This window comes from Cnephaeus nilssonii (genome assembly GCF_951640355.1).
Source record: "Cnephaeus nilssonii genome assembly, chromosome: 18".
NCBI lineage: Eukaryota > Metazoa > Chordata > Mammalia > Chiroptera > Vespertilionidae > Cnephaeus > Cnephaeus nilssonii.
In genome coordinates this window covers 44,347,410-44,365,807 of record NC_137089.1, presented here as the reverse complement: position 1 = coordinate 44,365,807, position 18,398 = coordinate 44,347,410, and the positions used below count along the sequence as shown (strand labels likewise).

Below are 18,398 nucleotides of genomic sequence, written 5' to 3'. Positions count from 1 at the left end.
GGTTATTACAATTATATTTTACCATTGCATTTTTATATCTGTTTGATTTAAATGAGATTTACCTTAAAAATTTAAAATTGTTTTATCACCTTATTTAGATCAGTACTTTTGAGAATTAGAATACAGTTTTCTATATTAGTTCATCTGAATTTAATATTAAATCCAGAAAATATTTACCAGATATAAACCAAATGATAAACTAATTATGTGATTGGGGAAAATGATCATTAGTTTCCTGTAACATAATATATCAGATGGTAAATAAGTGATTTGAAAGGATTAATGAGCCTTATAAAATAAAGATCAGTATTAAGCTTAAAAGAAGGCCATGAAAATTAGTGATAACCCAACAAGAAATTGCACTCAATAAGTAAAAGCATACCAATTTAGCAAAAAAACCCTCCACAACAGCCCTAACTGGTTTGGCTCAGTGGATAGAGCGTCAGCCTGTGGACTGAGAGGTCCCAGGTTCAATTCCAGTCAAGGGCATGTACCTTGGTTGTGGGCACATCCCCAGTAGTGGATGTGCAGGAGGCAGCTGATCGATGTCTCTCTCATCGATGTTTCTAACTCTATCCCTCTCCCTTCCTCTCTGTAAAAAATCAATAAAATAAAATAAAAAACACCTCCACAACAATTAACGAAGGTAACTTAAGAAAAAACAGGAAGTGCTGCAATAATTAAAGCGATTATCCAGAAAAAACTAACTAAATACCTAAATATTGTAGACTCAGTTATTATTTATTTATTTATTTGTTAATCCTCACCCGAGGATATTTTTCCATTTATTTTTAGGGAGGGTAGGAGAGGGAAAGATAGAGAGAAACATTGATGTGAGAGAAACATTGGTTGCCTCCTGCACAATCCCCAACCAGGGCCCTAACTGGTTGGAACCTGCAACCGAGGTATGTGTCCCTGACTGGAATTGAACCTGGGACCCTTTGGTCTGAAGGCCAATGCTCTATTCCTTGAGCCAAACCAACTAGGGCAGTTATATAGTTAAACAAATAATTTAAATCTTAGTTATTTGTATGTTAGAAAGAACATTCTGTTAACTTAAATTTACTTATTCCTTTTCAGATTTAAACTTTTTGTGATTTACTTTTGCAATATTTCTTCTGTTTTACCAATGACTTCTGTGTACATAAAGAACTAGTCCTATGTTCTCTAGGAAATGTTCATCATACAATGAAACCTGAACTCTACTAGAATAGTAACTTAATTATATGGCTCAACAAATGCCTCTGTAATTATATTTGCCAAAATGTGAAAATTTTAAAGATGTCCCCATGAATTATAATTTCTCATGCCTTATGCTCATTATCTTATTTATTTTGTGTACAAATCCTAGAGGAATTTCAGCTAAGTCTTTAAGCCAAAACTCACATTTGACCCTGAGGACTTCAAAATACAGCTGTCTTTCCAGGGTTCCCTAATGCCTTCTGTGCTTCTGTTTTTTATCTTTTTTTTTTTCCCCCCCAGAAAGACCCAGTGAACTCTCTAGAAAATTTAGAGGAAAAAAAGTTTCCTGGAGAGGCCTCCATGCCAAGCCCTAAACCCAAGCTCCATGCAAGAGATCTCAAAAAAGAACTAATCACGTAAGTGATCCAAAATGGCATATTCTGTGAGACCCTGGAAATAAGGTACTCAAGGTCGTATATTTTGAGTAATAGTATCTTGGCTTATAGAGTTGATTTTAGGAATGTTTTAGGGCAATTTCAACCATTCAATCATTAGATATTCTATATGGACCTAAACCTATGCACAGAACTAAGGGTTATGAAGAAAAAAGAAACACCAACAATCAAAAAACAACCCATTTACTTGACATGATCTTATGCTAAAAGAATGAAAAGTCTAACTGTTTAAAAAAACAACACCATAAAGCCAATAGAAATGTTTATGTTTTGATCAGAAATTCTTAATCTGACATCCATTGACTCCAGAAAACCCGTCAGAGCTTCAGGTGTCTACAAACCTTTTCGCACTTAATGCAAATTGCTGTTTGGGGCAGACAGTTCATCGTTTTCATCACATTCTCAAAGGACAGAAAAAGGAAGTGATTATCTTCTAATGGGCACTTCTTACCGGTACAAAAGTAAGCCGACGAGGAAGGGTTTTTAAACGATTTTGAACAACTTTTGGAATATATTTATGAGTTCCTAGAAAATGATCTCTAGAGACCTCATGGGTCTCACCACACGTTACATACCGGTGAGTGCGTTAGTGGATACCCCTTATATTTATGGGTTGACATTCTGGTTTTGTGAAAGTCTCACTACTTTTCAGTTTCACCCTGGACTCTTTATGTTTTATGTTTCTAGCACATAAATAAATGTACCTCAATTACTTCCCCAAAGTTGTTTGAAATAGGATTTTTTGGTCTTGTTGATTAGCATCAATTTGCTTAGAGTTGGAATGCCACTTATTGAGGGAACTAGCTAGTTTCTGCTCTCTAATTTTGATACTTTCACTTGAAAACCTTCTCAGCATACTGGCAAATGTTATTGTGTAGTATTTTTCAATGAAGATTTGCAATTAAAGCCAGCTGTCAGAATCTGAAACATAAGCGTTTCCCACTACAACCCTGCCCCCAATTCTTTTTTTTGTTTGTTTAACCTCTTCATACCACCAAACATGAAAATTAATCAGTAGATCAGTGCACAACTTATTATTATATTTACTAAGTATTTATAGCTGATTTGTTTAAAAATTATTAGTACTTCTTTACCTCTCCTCGGCAGTATTAACAGTAGTAACTTAAAAATAGAAATAAGAAATAAAGTAAATGCAATGCTGTTTTGAACACTAGGTGGCGATGTATTTCCAAAGTGGGAATTAACAGATCATTATAACTCATCTTTCACTCTCTGATATACCATTTGTATAATGTTCAGAAAAGATTGTTTCTCCATTTGGGGGGAGAATGTCACTTGCAAGATAACTCAGCTCAAATGTTAGTCATAGTTCATTTTTTTCTTTACTTGTTTACATATGCTATAGCTGGACACAAAACTGCTCAGAATAATGCACCTGTTAGCTTATTTTTAAAACACACAGAAGAGGCCCAGAATGTGACTAGCTTCTGAGATAAAATCAAGACTCTGATCTTTGCCAGATGCACGGAGAGCCTATTGCTTAGTTTTATTTTTAATTAGCAATTGCTTTGTTGGGTTCAAGATGTGAATAAAAGTCTTACCTATTTCTGAACTGTCAGCAACTTTGTCCACTATTACTGTCAGTTTATATTTCAGTCACATGTAGTATTTTCAAAGATTTTTTCTTTTTCAGATGATTTAAAAAATGTTTATGAAATAACTATGTTGCCTGGCCTCTTAAAAACTTACAAAAATTCCTTTCTGAAATCTGTTATATAACTGCTGGTGGTATTCCTAAGAGCCGCTGTCATTGCAAAGCATGGGTTTACAATATTTATTTTTATAACCCATATTTTCAAAGAAATAAAACATCATTGATTGTTGACTCACAACATCACTACAACATATATTTTAGCATCACTTTCCTACATTATTTGAATCAGAGAATTGGATGTGATGCTGAGAGCTGATAAGAGCATGCCAGTTTTCTTTTCGCTAGTCTACTCGTTCTTCTGTAGCCTAGATCCTTAGTTCAGTAGCTTCTGCAGGTCCTATATACTGTGTTAACTGACCTTGAAAAGAGAAGCTACCTTATAACGAACCAGACAAAGCAAATGAAGCAACAAAATGCACTTGACGCTAATTATATATTTTTGGTTGGTCCAGCTGTCCAACCCCAGGATGTGATGGAAGTGGCCACGTCACCGGAAACTATGCATCCCATCGCAGGTACCTCGTTTTACCATCTGGTTCTGATTTAAATATGAATTCTCGCCCATTCTAGAACGATATCTTGATCATGAATTAGAGAGTAAGTTAGTTGGTTTGTGTGTGTGTGTGTGTGTGTGTGTGTGTGTGTGTGTGTGTGTGTGTCAGGGGGGTGGTGGTGGTGATGGTGGTTTGTTTTTCATAAAACTAAGTTAAATCTTTAGTCTTTTCACTTATGTAGTATAGATATCATGATTTTGGTTAAAAATGGTTTTCTGCTCCTGTAGTCCAGGCTACAAAGTTAGATTTTATGTCAGGGCTTTGGTTGTATCTGGCTTTAGGATTCAGGTAAAACAAAGGTAAGACAACAGAGTGACTGGGGTTGCCCACTTACCTGTGGATGTGGCATCCCCAGTCCTGGGCATAGAATAAGTCAAGGTGTTAAAGAAGTTAAGCAGTGACAAAAGGCTCTGCTTAATCTTTGCACTTACCTTCTTCATTGATTTGCTTGCCCTTTGGGTGCTGATTTAAACCCGTGAGCCACCATCCTTTGGTGATGCCGTGGGAACGGACTCCTTGTCAGTAATGACTGTATCACTGCATTCTAGAATTGCGGAGTGGCCCTGGGTCAATGCCCTTCATTGGATAAATAGCAAACCCAAGTCTATCAGGAATAATGGAGGTGTCCATGAGCCCAACCTGGTTAGAGTAACAAAGCCAGATTCAAACCTAGTTATTTTTTTTTTTCCAATCCCCAGTCACCAGAAAATTTAACAGATATTCACAGACTCAGGATGCCATTTGAGTCAGATTTGTGTAATTCAGTGTTCTGTGTTTTGTGTTTGTTTTTCTCACCCCTTTTTAGTGTTTCTGGATGTCCTTTAGCAGATAAGACGCTCAAGTCCCTCATGGCTGCTAACTCTCAGGAGCTTAAGTAAGTGTGGGAAGCATTACCTCCGTGCCCTGTGCCCACGGTGTTGGGACTCGGCTCACTCAGGACCAGCGTGGTCACTAACAAGTGGTGAATCGTGTCTCAGTGAATTCTAACCAGCACACTCTTTCACCAGAATGTTCAAATGACCAAACCCAAATCACTAGCAGTTAATTATTTTGCTTGCTTTGGGAGTTTTGATTTTTATAATAATTTTTAAAGCAGTGATGTAATAGTATAAAAATACCCTTTTTCCCACTGTTAACTTTAGAATTTATATAATAAATCAGACTTCTGAAGGTGTGGCAAACAATTTCCATCATCTGATTTTAAGAAAACTGCGTAATATTTTTCTTTATGGGCATTTTGAATCATCTGACTGCCTTCCACTTTTGGGTGCTAGATACATGTGGCTCATTTTTACCTAGTTTACAGAATCTCAGTCATATGTATATTAACTTTTAATTATTGATTTTATTTTCTCCATTCTTATCTTCTTTTTTAAAAAAAATATATTTTTATTGGTTTCAGAGAGGAAGGGAGAGGGAGAGAGAGATAGAAACATCAATTATGAGAGAATTGTTGATTGGCTGCCTCCTGCACGCCCCTTCCTGGGGATTGAGCTTGCAACCCTGGGCATGTGCCCTGACTGGGAGTCGACCAATGACCTCCTGGTTCATAGGTCAACACTCAACCACTGAGCCACTTGGTTAGACTCTTATCTTCTTTTATTCCAAACTTCTCACTTGTTTATTTTCATATCTTGTTATATTACCTGTAGAATAATTAAAAGTAATGATCCACCTTATACCCTTTAAAAATAAAATAAGGCATACATTTTTAAAAGACAAAGGAATAATATTAAATAAAATTAATGAACTTTACATGAAAATAATAATATTTTAGGAAAAATGAGTGTTACTAAGTTTAATGATAAAACACTATTTATATAAATAGTAGAATCAACATTTGGTATCTAAACCACAGGTAAAATTTCAGGTATTAAATGTTCTTAATTTTTGTTAGTATTTCCATTTTCTAATTGTTTTAAATTTTTATCTAAAAATTATAGAAAATAAGTCTGTGAAAAAAGATGGAATATTAAATAGATATAACATTCAGAATTTTAGTAACAGAAATAGTAAAGGGAACTGTACAATACACAACTTTTCTCATTTTCAAAGTGTAAACTACAATTGATTGTGTTGGTGTAGATTCTGGAAATTGTTTTATTGACTACCACTTTCACAGACTGAAACATAAGAATGCTAACTAAAAACTAATAAGAGATTGAAAAGAGAGAAGTGCTAGGCATACTTACTCTTATTTCATCTTACTCAGTACTTAATTATTCAATCTTATAGAATTACTCTAAACTTCCACATTGCCGTGCCTTCATAGTAATTGTCGGTTCTCTTAAGTATTTTCTCTAAACATTATTTCTAGGGAAAAAATGTTGGTAGTAAATTTAAAACATGTAGGTTGACAGGTCTTATAGCAATCTCCAGTACTTAGGTTTTATACAGTCATCTAATAAGTAACAACTTTGGATCTTCTCTGTACATAGAAGAAAAAGAGACATTTCATTAACCTCTTCTTTAGAGACACAAGAAGAACTCCAAAGCAAGGTCACTTGACACAGATTTTTCTATAATTGCAATATGCTACTAAGCCAGTAAAATCTACACTAATAAAAGAGTAAGATGCAAATTGACTGTACCTTTGTGACACCCACCAGCCAATCAATCAGGAGTGAGTATGCAAGTTAACCCAACAAAGATGGTGGGTTAATTTGCATACGCAGGCACCAAGCGGCAGGCGTTCCACACCACGCCAGCCGCTCTGGGCCTCTGGGCAGTGTGGGAAGGCAGAAAGGCGGCTCCGGGTCAGAGCGAAAAGGTGGCTCTGGCAGAAGCCAAGGCAGTGCCGGCAGCCAGGGTAAGGAAGGCCCATTCTTGCACAAATCTTCATGCATCAGGCCTCTAGTATTAATAGAAAAAGACTAGCATTTAACCCTTTCCTACAAAATAGAATACATATTATATCTGAAAATGGTTGATTGAAGATTCAATGCATAAATATGATTTCACTCATATGCAGGCCATAAAACTGAAAACAACAAATGAACAAACAAGACAAACAAATAAAAATTTATAGACACAGACAACAATAAGGTGGCTACCAGAAGGAAGGGAGGGTGAGAAGGGTAGGAAGAGGAAAATATGTGGTGATGGGAGGAGATTTGCCTTTGGGTGGTAAACACACAATGCAATATACAGATGATGTATTATAGAACTGTACACTTGAAACCGATATAATTTTATTAATCAAGGTCATCCCAATAAAGTTAATTAAAAATAATTAAAAAATAAAAAACTCAATGCAGGTTTCTATGGTTGGCTTAAAAAGATGTATGCTAATTTTATATTTCATTTGGAAAAAGCATTTACTCCTATTTTCTGCCTCAGGATTGAATATAAAAACATTTTCATGAAAGTTCAGTGGGTTCAAGTTTAAAAAAAGGGGAAGTATTCACATTTTCCTTTTGGTTATTATTTTTCTCAAACTTGTGTTTGGGTAGAAATCTGAACCATTGTGAGCATATAACTGAAATAATAATTTCTTCAAGAAAATTTAAAAAATCAAGCATTTTATGTCAGTCGGTGTGTATCTATTAGGATTTGGGATTTTTAAAAAAGGCAAAAGGGAGAGAAGCAGTATAAACTGTATTCAAGTGTATTTTGAAACCGAATTCTAATTAGCCTTCAAAGCAGAATTGGGTTTTTCCCCCTCTTTCACCCTCCTCATTCCAAATTTAATGGTTGATTGTCAGTAATAGTTATTGGTAGATTTTCCAAAAGGCCATTTAAGTTGGACCATGAGGCAGAACAGACCAGGTGCAAATGACTTAGCTCCTTTGGCAACCGTATTAATGTGCCAAGTCTCTGGAATTCACATAGAACACTGTTGTTCACCTGAACTCAATGAATTATTATGGTAGTGGAGCGTATCAAAGAAAATAAATTATGCTCTATACCAATTTGGAAAACTGTTTTTCTTAAGTGAAAGATAAGAACTTTGCATGATGTAGACAGAAGCCCAGCACTAAGATGTGGGTCAAATTTTAGGTTCCTTCCCAAACAAGTTTTAAAAAAAAGGAAAAAAAAAAGAAAAAAGAATGTAGGCCCTGGCTGGTTTGGCTCAGTGGATAGAGCATCGGCCTGCGGACTGAAGGGTCCCAGGTTCGATTTCGATCAAGGGCACATGCCCGGGTTGTGGGCTCGATCCCCAGTGGGGGTGTGCAGGGGGCAGCCGATCGATGATTCCCTCTCATCATTGATGTTTCTGTCTATCCTTCCCTCTCCCTTCCTCTCTGAAATCAATAAAAATAATTTTAAAAAAAGAATGTAGGATAACTAATACAGTCTATCAAGCCTAACACAGAGTCACATAGCTTAACAAATTTATAAAATGGATTCTTCGCCAAAAACTAATTTTATTTAAGCAACACGGGCCACACCCAACGCAGCTCCTTCTGTTGAGTTCTATTTGCATGTGTCATGACCCCCCTCCCTCCACCACAGCCACGTGGCCAGAGCTCTGTTCCTGTGTTTTCCAGGTGTCCAACCCCAGGTTGTGATGGTTCGGGGCACGTGACTGGAAACTATGCTTCCCACAGAAGGTAGGATGGACCCATTTCTGAGAAATGAAATTGGTGCCAGCAGCAGTGGCCATGGAGATGACCTGGTTTGTTCTCTGTTGGGTGCATATTTTAGTTTGTCCGGCTGCCCTCGTGCCAGGAAAGGTGGCGTCAAAATGACTGCTACGAAGGAAGAGAAGGAAGAACCTGAACTCAAGTAAGTGCGACAGCGGAGGCAGCAAGTAGCTTGTGGGTCCAATGGGCGGGACCTCGGCTGTGGTGCCAGTGGGCGCTGATTGCATCTCACACACAGGGATCCCTGAGGCAGCTCTCAGTGTTTGGATTGTTTGAGAAAAATTTTCCATTCGTAGCCGTGTTTCCACAGATGATTGATACTGTAAAGTTAGAAGGAGGGGACCATACTTGCAATTGTTTTAAAGGAAAGCAGCATCGTGGAGGCACTACAGAACAGCAAATCAGCAGCATTCCCCCCCCCTCCCCCCGCCCAGCTTTAATTTTGCTTAAGGCGAACTTTTATGTAAATTAAATTCCCTCCTCTGAGACATATGTTACCAAGGCTAGGATGACATATAAAAATATAGATGTAGAAATTAAAAAAAAATTTTAATTGATTTCAGAGAGGAAGGGAGAGGGAGAGAGATATATTGAAACATCAGTGATGAGAGAGAATCATTGATCGGCTGCCTTCTACATGTTGCACATTGTGGATCAAGCCCGTAACCAGGGGCATGTGCCCTGACCGGGAATCGAACCATGACCTCCTGGTTCCTAGGTGGATGCTCAACCACCGAGCCACACCAGCTGGGCTAGATGTAGAATTTTAAATTGCTTGCTCTACAGCATTTCTAATATTTAGGTATTTGGACACCAGAATTCCAGTTCTATGAGCAGTGTGCTATGTAATGTAGGACAAAGGTAGTTAACATTTTGCAGGCGTGGTCTTTGCAGGCAGTGTAACACAGGGCTTACCTGGTTGGTTAGGGCTAAAAAGTGTGCGTCTGAACTTGACTCCACTTCTTGTAAAATGGATGACAAGTTTCCGAAGCTTTATAAGCCTCATTTTCCCCACCTGTAAAATGGGATAATTACACTCTCTGCCCATTAGATTTGCAGTGAAGATTACAGGAGATAATGCGTGAAAATTGCTGAGCCCAGAGCCCGTGGGCCATTAGCGCTGCTAGAACCATGCTGTTTGGCTAGTTGTATCGGCATCTTTTAAAGTCCATAGTCTCCCCATTTGCCTTCTGGATAGTGAGGAACCGCCACTACCTTCTTGTTCACTCAGTTACTGCATGTCATGTGAGTTGTCCGTTCTCTCCCCGCTGGTAACATCTCTGCTGTGTCCCTCTAGATGTCCTGTGATAGGGTGTGACGGCCAAGGTCACATATCAGGTAAATACACATCCCATCGCACAGCTTCTGGCTGTCCCCTGGCTGCCAAGAGACAGAAGGAGAACCCTCTCCATGGGGCCCCCCTCTCCTGGAAACTGAACAAACAAGAACTTCCACACTGTCCCCTGCCAGGCTGCAATGGGCTGGGCCATGTAAATAATGTGTTTGTCACCCACAGAAGGTAACCTTTATTCTCTTTTTGTTGTGTTGTTGTGATTATTTGTCACCTGGGGGGGAGGGGGGCTTTGGGGGTGGGGGGAGCCCTCCTCAGGGTCACAGGTTAGAGCATTTCAGGTGATGACAATGAGTGTTGCAGAGAGTTGGCTAGTGTGCAGAATCAACCCTATTTTCCCTGTTTCTGAAAATTTACTACACGATTTACAAGTGTCCTAGAAATGGTGCCTCTGTCCTTTGTATCCTGAGATATTGCTTATGCTGCTATTTTTTAAAATGGTTCAGTCTTTTAATGGTTCACTTTAGTTCCAAGAGGTAATATCTACTCGATTATGTTGTGTCATTGTAAACTTTCACTTTACATATTTATGCCATTCCCTGCCTCTCGTGAACTGGCGCAATTTCAGGCCAAATTGTAGCTATTTTTCTGCTGGGAAGATGTGACTCACCCCCAGCAGCCAGAAAGAGAAGAACACAGTGACTACTAAGTGTGTGACAGGATGAGAGAGATTTGGAAAACCCTTTATCGTTTCACAGTGATGTCATTCCTTTGTCACCGAGTGTCACGCATTAAACAGAGTCCTCTGCGGGCACAGTGCTCACACTCTGCCTAAAGGAAGGTTCCCTGCACGCTCCTCCCATAGCGAGGGCCCCTCCAGCCTCGAAGCCCGTGCGTGGGATGCGGGTTTCTTATCAAACGAAGCTTCAGTGAGCCCGCTGCTTTGCTTAGGAGCAGACTGTGGATTGAGCAAAGCCGGGGCATTGTAACATTTTGTTCCGTTTTAAGGCTGCATATCAATGGAATCAGAAAAGGGAAACCTTCCAGGAATTGCTGATTTAAGTGGCTATGCAGTGACACCTGCCTATGGAGAAAACCTGAACTTTTAAAGTCATTTATTTTTTGATGGTTTTCAAATGCCTGGTCTCTTCCCCAGTAGTACAAATTGTTTTATTCTGAGTTGGAATCACCATCCCATAGTTAGAAATGACAGTGGCAAATCAAGTGTGCCTAATGTCACAATTACTGCAGAGTAGCTTAACTTTCTTATCACGGACTGAGCAATAGCCACGTTAACACTGATAATGAAATGTTACTGCTAATGCTATGGTGAGCACACCCCTCAGTCAGCAACAACAGAGGTAGCTTTTTTAAAAAATATTATTTTTATTGATTTCAGAGAGGAAGGGAGAGGGAGGGAGAGAGAGAGAGAGAGAGAGAGAGAGAGAGAGAGAGAGAGAGAGAGAGAGAAACATCAATGATGAGAGAGGATCATTGATCGGCTGCCTCCTGCACGCCCCCACTGGGGATCAAGCCCATAACCCAGGCATGCGCCCTTGACCGGAATCGAACCTGGGACCCTTTCGTCCGCAGGCCGACACTCTATCTACTGAGCCAAACTGGCTAGGGCAACAGAGGTAGCTTTAAAACCATGAAGAAGCTTTAGTTGATGACACCAAGGTGAGCTGAGGACCACAGGGATTCTCATACAGCTGCAGGTGGAAGAGTAGTGGGGAAAGCCACTCCAGGAAGTGAGTTGCCTTCAGGAGTCAAGTTGAAAAAGAGCAGACGAACAGGCCTGATGCCCCAGAAGGCCCCTGCACAGTGGAGCTCAGAGACACGTCTGAGAATGTCTGCCGTGGCATTGCTCTACTAACTCCCAGCTGGAGGCGACCTGCCTGCCCACTGGCCGCCGAGGGCAGAAGGGATCAGTGTGGGTACTAGTTCACAGGGACTGCCATGCAGTGGTGAAAAGGAAGGCACAGCGCGGGGGCCTTTTAGAGCCCAATGCCGAGTGGAAAAAAATGGCTGCTGGAGAACATGTTCAGTATGATTCTAATTACAAAGAGTTAAAAATGTACCAACATTACATTGTAAAAACGAGGTAATTATTCCCCCACAATTCCAGTTAATGGTTTTCTCTGGGGGACAGGAGACAGCAATGGTGGAGGGGCTCAGGGAGCTGCTAATAAGGCACGCGCTCCGTGGGAAGGAAAACCGTGTTCGTTTTAGGAGTATTCCTTACACTGCAGGATTCTTACATCGTGTCTGTGTCTGTGCACACATGATGTATTTCATAATATGAAAATCAAAATGACGAGTTCAAAGAAAATACAGGCTGCAAAATTAATGACCAGATAGTGTTTTTCTAGGAGAAGGAAAGCAATGAAGAATTTAGACAAATGAGTAACTCAGATCTCACTGCTCTTCACTGGAGATCTCTCTTGTTCCTCACAAGATCCAAGAGACTGCATTTCATTTGCGTGGTTCTCTTTAATGCGGAATGCTTTTCTTCCTTATATATGTGTCTATGTGCATATTATTTTGCATATTATTTAATGGAATAACATAACAAAAACGCCCAGCTTCTCCTGGCACACCCACAGGTGTTCGACACAGACGATCTTCTTTCTCTTTTATAAAAATTACATTAACACACAAACGACACAATACTTTTTTAAAGTGAGAATGACTTAAACTGGAATAGCACATTCTGACCTACCATAGACATTTACATGCAATGTATTCTGAACTTAAAGTTCAGGACTCTTTCCAGTCACCAATGACAGCTGACAATCACCTGCTCGGGGCTCTCTCTGTTCCGACAGAAAGCACTGTGCTAAGTAACGTTCATGGTTTATTCTCTCAAACCTTCACACATCCCTGCGAGCTACAGAGTATTGTAACGATCGTCCATGGGCAGGAAAGGATGTAAGCACAGGGATGTTCCGGAGTTGCCCCTGCAGACAGCATTGGGATGCCAGCCCCCTAGGGTGAGCGCTGCCTTGTACAATAGTTAAATAACATTCAGTCTCTATGTTAAATCAGCATTGTATTTACATACCAATTGCTTTAAAAGCTTGCTTTAAATCTTTACATTATAAGCTTCCATTTGAGAAATAGCAAACTGGCCCTGGCTGGTTTAGTTCAATGGATAGAGCGTCGGTCTGCAAAGGGTCCCGGGTTCGATTCCGGTACAAGGGCACGTACCTTGGTTGAAGGCTCCTCCCTGGCCTGGCCCTGGTCAGGGCTCGTGCAGGAGGCAACCAATCAATGTGTTTCTCTCACATCAATGTTTCTTTCTGTCTTTCCCCCTCTCTTCCACTCTCCCTAAGAATCAATGGGAAAATATCATTGGGTGAGGATTAACAACAACAACAAAAGAAATAATATTTAAAATCTTTTTTTTTCTTGAAATATTAATGTTTATTGCATGTAATATTATTATATTTAAAATAGTCTTTCTTGAAATATTAATGTTTATTGCATGTAACATTATTATATTTAAAATCATTTTTCTCGAATTAAAAAAAAGAAATAGCAATCTGAAGACAAATATGATATTAAAATACCAAGACACAAACACACATGCACATGATTGTGGTTGTATGTAGCTTTTAAAACAGAATTTCTGTGACTAATAGAACTCAGTGCTATGCCATAACTTTGTAATTTTATGAGGTTCATTAATCTATTAGAAACAGCGATGTCCACTACATAAATTTTATCACTTGCCATTTTATTTTAACAAGGCAGATGAAGATATGATGGTTCAAAATTGCCTTGATATGTCTTAATAGAATTTAAAATTTGATCAAAACCATGTAAGGCACACTTTCCCAGCCATTTGCATTATGGAGCCCAAATCCTGACAGGGACATATCCCAGCCAACCGCCACCTTTTCTCAGCCAGCGACATGGAAGGAACCGCATGGAGGGCATCCTCAAAAGAATAAGGACTTTTAAAATATTTTTCCACCCCAATTTTTTAAATGTAGGATCTGCTTTATATTCTGAAAGGTGAACTGCATTGGAATATACAAAATATCAAGCAGCTATTTTGAAATCAAAGCCCCCCTTTCATATCTTAAATAGACTCTTTGGTTCCAAGTCACGTAGTTAACACTTCTGGTACTTCCCACATCAGTGAGTTACAACTGGACATTCACTGCCGGGCTGTCCGAGCCATGCAGATCCTTTAGGGGACACGGAGAAGGGAATGAGCTGTTAATGTCCATTACTTCACACACGGACTCTGACAGGTCACTTTAAAAACCGAACTTAGCAACAAGGTATTAGTCCTCTTCCTGACCGTTTTCTGAGAACAATATGTGCCCTGAAACAAGACAGATTTGTGCAAACGTTCCAGCAAAACAAATAAGGAAGCTTAAGTGGGCCGCACTTTACAATGAGAAACTTCTAAAATAGAAAAATCGGGTGCAAATTCAGTTTGTGCTTTTTCATTATTTTACATAATTTATCAATTTTTGGCAAATCACATGATCCTTTTTATGTATAATATTACATAACTTAACTTTTATATTTTATATAATTTTTGCATACAATAATGTAGAGTTCTTTAAAAATACACGAATTCAGCAAACATTTACTTTGCTTCAGTCATATTTTTTCACTTGGCCAAGTGTCCTAACCTTTGGATTGAAAAGAATTATTTCATACATGGATATAGTCACATTTCTGTGGGAAAATATTTTAAATGACTGTGATCATCTTTAATTTTATTTAAAGATTGTATCTCCAAAAATACAACAAAATTACAAAAGAATTAGTAGGTGTTTAAAACAACAAAATCATCTGATTATGTACCATGGAATACAAGCTTTGTTCAATGTTATTATCCTCCTGGTGCAATTTAAATACAACATATACATTAATGAAAGGACTGCTGAATAATAAAAATAAGGAACAGAGTGTAAACACCACTATAGGCGATATGTTGCCTGGGCAGTGATTGTGTCTGAATATATTTGTAGTGGTTCCTTTTATTTTCCTTTCAAGGTAGAGCTTTTTTTGAATGACAAATAATGGTTTAAAAGTTAAAGAATAAGTTAGAAACTTTCCCATACCCAACTGTCTGGGGAAGGAGGGTTATTATTTTGTAATAATTGGAATCATTCTGTATAGGTCAGGCTATATAGTATGTATAAAGATGGAAAGAACTAGATCTGCTTTATTATTCATGGAAGTTTGACTAATTTGGGGCAATTCTTATTAATAATGTATGTACCATTTCATGTTTACAGGAAATAAAGTAACCACTACTAAAGAAAGGCACTTACATGAATGCAGAATAGAAATAATTTGATAACATTAATTAAATGATACCAGCAGTAGCTATTTGTATTTTTATTGGAAAAAAAACACACAAAACATTTTACATCTTTTCAGGGCATTTTGCTTTTATTTTTATAGATATTATTACTTTCTACAAAGGGACTGCATGTTATAATGTCATTAATAGGCAGGCAAACATTTAAATAGTGAATAAAAATTTTAATTTTATATGAAATAATATGTTTCACACATTAGCATATTCATATTTTCACAGCTTATCTGGATGTCCTTTAAATGCACAAGCTATCAAAAAGGGCAAGGTCTCAGAAGAACTAATGACTATCAAGCTCAAAGCAACTGGAGGTAAGAGTTCATGGCCAGGGTCAACATCTCCATGGAGGTCCAGGTAGTAGTTCCTCACAGGGTTCTGCATGCCAAATTATACTTTATTTGGGAATTGTAATTTTAATATACACTAAGGAAGCTTTTCTCACATTTGAACTAAAAGTATAATGTTTGTCTCAAAACAATAGCTTAGTTTTTTCCTTACTTTTTAAAAAATATGTTTTTATTGATTTTAGAGAGAGAGGAAGGGAGAGGGATAGAGATAGAAAAATCAATGAGAAAGAAACATCAATCAGCTGCCTCCTGCACATCCCCTACTGGGGATCGAGCCCACTACCTGGGCATGTGCCCTGACCCGGAATTGAACCGGTGACCTCTTGCTTCATGGGTCGACGTTCAACCACTGAGCTACACCAATAGAAAATGCCATTCCTTGAAAAGGAAGTTGACTCCAAAGAGACATAAAGAAAAAACACAATATACTGTATATAAAAGAAATATAGCAATAGAAGTTTTCATTTGCTCAAAATACTTGTTTAATTGAAAATCTATGCTCCATAAAGTTGTTGAAAACAAATATTTTAATCCCTGTGGCCTGGGAAAAGATTCCTCTACCAGCAATTCAGCCAATAAGATATGGTGCTGACGGTGCAATACAATTCTCCAGATGCAGCAGCCAGTGCGGAATGAGCCCCGTGTCCCAGATAGTGCCGTTAGTGAGGTCATGGGTAATTGTTTAATCGTTTCTTAATGACTGCGTCGTCCTGTTACTCACATGCAAGTTCATTCAGATACTAAAATACTGAGATCTGAGTTGGTGAGTTTGCTTTCCTTCTTTATTGAATCTCTGAGCCCCGTATTAGGCATTTATCACACTCTCTGCATTGGTCCATGCATGGCCCATTTTGTTTAGGTAGTTAGTTACTTATAATAAAGCAATAAGTACCTACAAAACAGCCACCCGATTTATCATGCTGCATGTAAATTTTCCAAGCTTATTTTTTCTCTCGTAACATTACGTTAGTTAGTAAGAGTCATCCATACTGTTTTTGGTGGGCATGTGGCTCATTTCCAGGTTGTACCTTTGAAAACAATATGCTACGTACACCTTGTGCCACCTCCCATCGGACATATGCAGCTGTTTGTCTCTGGTGTGTACCTAGGGCTGAAATTGCTGGTTCACAGCGAATGTCAAGTTCACCTAAAGCAGATAATGAACTGTGTTCCACAGCAGTAACCCCAGGAAAGTGTAAGAGCCTGCATCTCCTTCAAACAAATTGTCAAGTCCCCATCCTGCTCTCATGAAATTGGTCTTATTAAATCTAAAGTGAAAGTTTACATGTATCTCTCTTAATTGCCATCTGTTTGGTTTAGATACATCACTATGGACTGTTGAGATGACCTTAAATCCTGCTTCCGGCTTCCTTACTATCAACTACCTATCCCACCTTTTAAAAACTTTTACAATACATTCATATTCCTTCTATAAAATAGTGATGGGAAAGTGATGCCCGTTCATTGAGAGTTTACTCTGTGTTCAGCACTTTATATTTTTTTGCATTCACTCTCACAACATAGATTTTATGCCTCTTTTACAGACAAGGAAATGGAAACATAAAGAAGTAAGTTTCCCAAGTTCAAGAACAAGAGTCACGGGCAAAGCACATGTTTCTGCTAGGTTGCATTTGCTCCCCCTCACCCAGGCCCATGTCGAGAACCCAAATTACGTGTCCCTGGATTCGCACCCACCTGCCCACCTGCTGGCACCCAGCTCTACCTGTGTAATGGGGCATTAATTTATCAGCATAACTTGGGTCTTAATAGCCTTTACGGTGCTGTGCATGAGAGGACGCATGACCTTTGGAATTCAGTCCCACCTCTGCCTCTGACTTTGGACTTGGGCAGGTTCTTTTTTTTTAAATACATTTTATTGATTTTTTACAGAGAGGAAGGGAGAAGGATAGTTAGAAACATCGATCTGCTGCCTCCTGCACACTCCCTACTGGGGATGTGCCCGCAACCAAGGTACATGCCCTTGACCGGAATCGAACCTGGGACCCTTGAGTCCGCAGGCCGACGCTCTATCCACTGAGCCAAATCGGTCAGGGCTTGGGCAGGTTCTCTCTCCTGTCAGTGATGAGCATGGCCTCACTTGGCTTAAGGGTCAATGTCTTCATGTATGAGAAAGGTACAATGGAACACGACTCCTAGTGCACAGTGAAGCTGAAATGAGAAAACACGAACACCAACGTGTCTCGCAGCACACCTGCGGCGTAATGGGCAACATTAAACGGTGGCACTTTTATACGCCCTTCTTTTTCTTACCAGGGATTTAAATCCTTCAACTCCTTTTACTTATCATTTTAGAATCCTGAACATGGATGTGGAGACAAATTCAACATTTCAAACTGAAGTCTACTTTCCACTTCACAAACCACAAACTAAATGTAAAGTGAGATTTATCAGTCTCGTAATTTCAGTGTGAATTAAGAGAGTCTGATTCTTTGCAGGTATAGAGAGTGATGAAGAAATTAGGCATTTGGATGAAGAGATAAAGGAATTGAATGAATCCAACCTTAAAATTGAAGCAGATATGATGAAACTTCAGACGCAGGTAAAGAACCAGAAAGGTATCTTCATGGTAATCATACTCTTTAGTGGAGGCAAAACATGGAACTGCTAAACTTTGTGATAAAAAAAACCCACACACACTGATATCATATAATGAATATGCTAATCATGTCTAATCATTGCAAGATTACATAATTATTGTAAATACGTGAGTAGGTGGGTCACCTGGGCCATCATTGATTTGGTAGCTGAAGGCAAAGGTATTCATGTTTCTGCTTTGGAGGCATCAAAGGTTTTATAAGCAGGTCATCCTGTAGTTGTAGAGTCCTTTAGAGCACATGGTGCTTTAGAGAAATTGTATTTGAGAAGATGTGAGTACTTAGTTTTATTCAAAAATTTAAGTAAAACAGGGCAACTTTTCACATTCAATTTTTCTACGACACC

General features: G+C 38.8%; 1 protein-coding gene across 5 annotated transcripts in view; it reads left to right on the top strand.

The window, feature by feature from the left end:
* Positions 1 to 18,398, top strand: part of ST18 (ST18 C2H2C-type zinc finger transcription factor) — a gene marked incomplete at both ends in the record, with an annotated part of 84,846 nt that overhangs the window by 61,992 nt on the left and 4,456 nt on the right. For all 5 annotated transcript variants that reach the window (XM_079796510.1, XM_079796511.1, XM_079796507.1 and 2 more), the window contains 8 exons: positions 1,483 to 1,598; positions 3,765 to 3,827; positions 4,672 to 4,740; positions 8,357 to 8,419; positions 8,514 to 8,594; positions 9,750 to 9,971; positions 15,313 to 15,401; positions 17,894 to 17,997. In XM_079796510.1, coding sequence (XP_079652636.1) covers positions 1,483 to 1,598; positions 3,765 to 3,827; positions 4,672 to 4,740; positions 8,357 to 8,419; positions 8,514 to 8,594; positions 9,750 to 9,971; positions 15,313 to 15,401; positions 17,894 to 17,997 — 807 coding nt within the window. The remainder of the gene's footprint in view (positions 1 to 1,482; positions 1,599 to 3,764; positions 3,828 to 4,671; positions 4,741 to 8,356; positions 8,420 to 8,513; positions 8,595 to 9,749; positions 9,972 to 15,312; positions 15,402 to 17,893; positions 17,998 to 18,398) is intronic.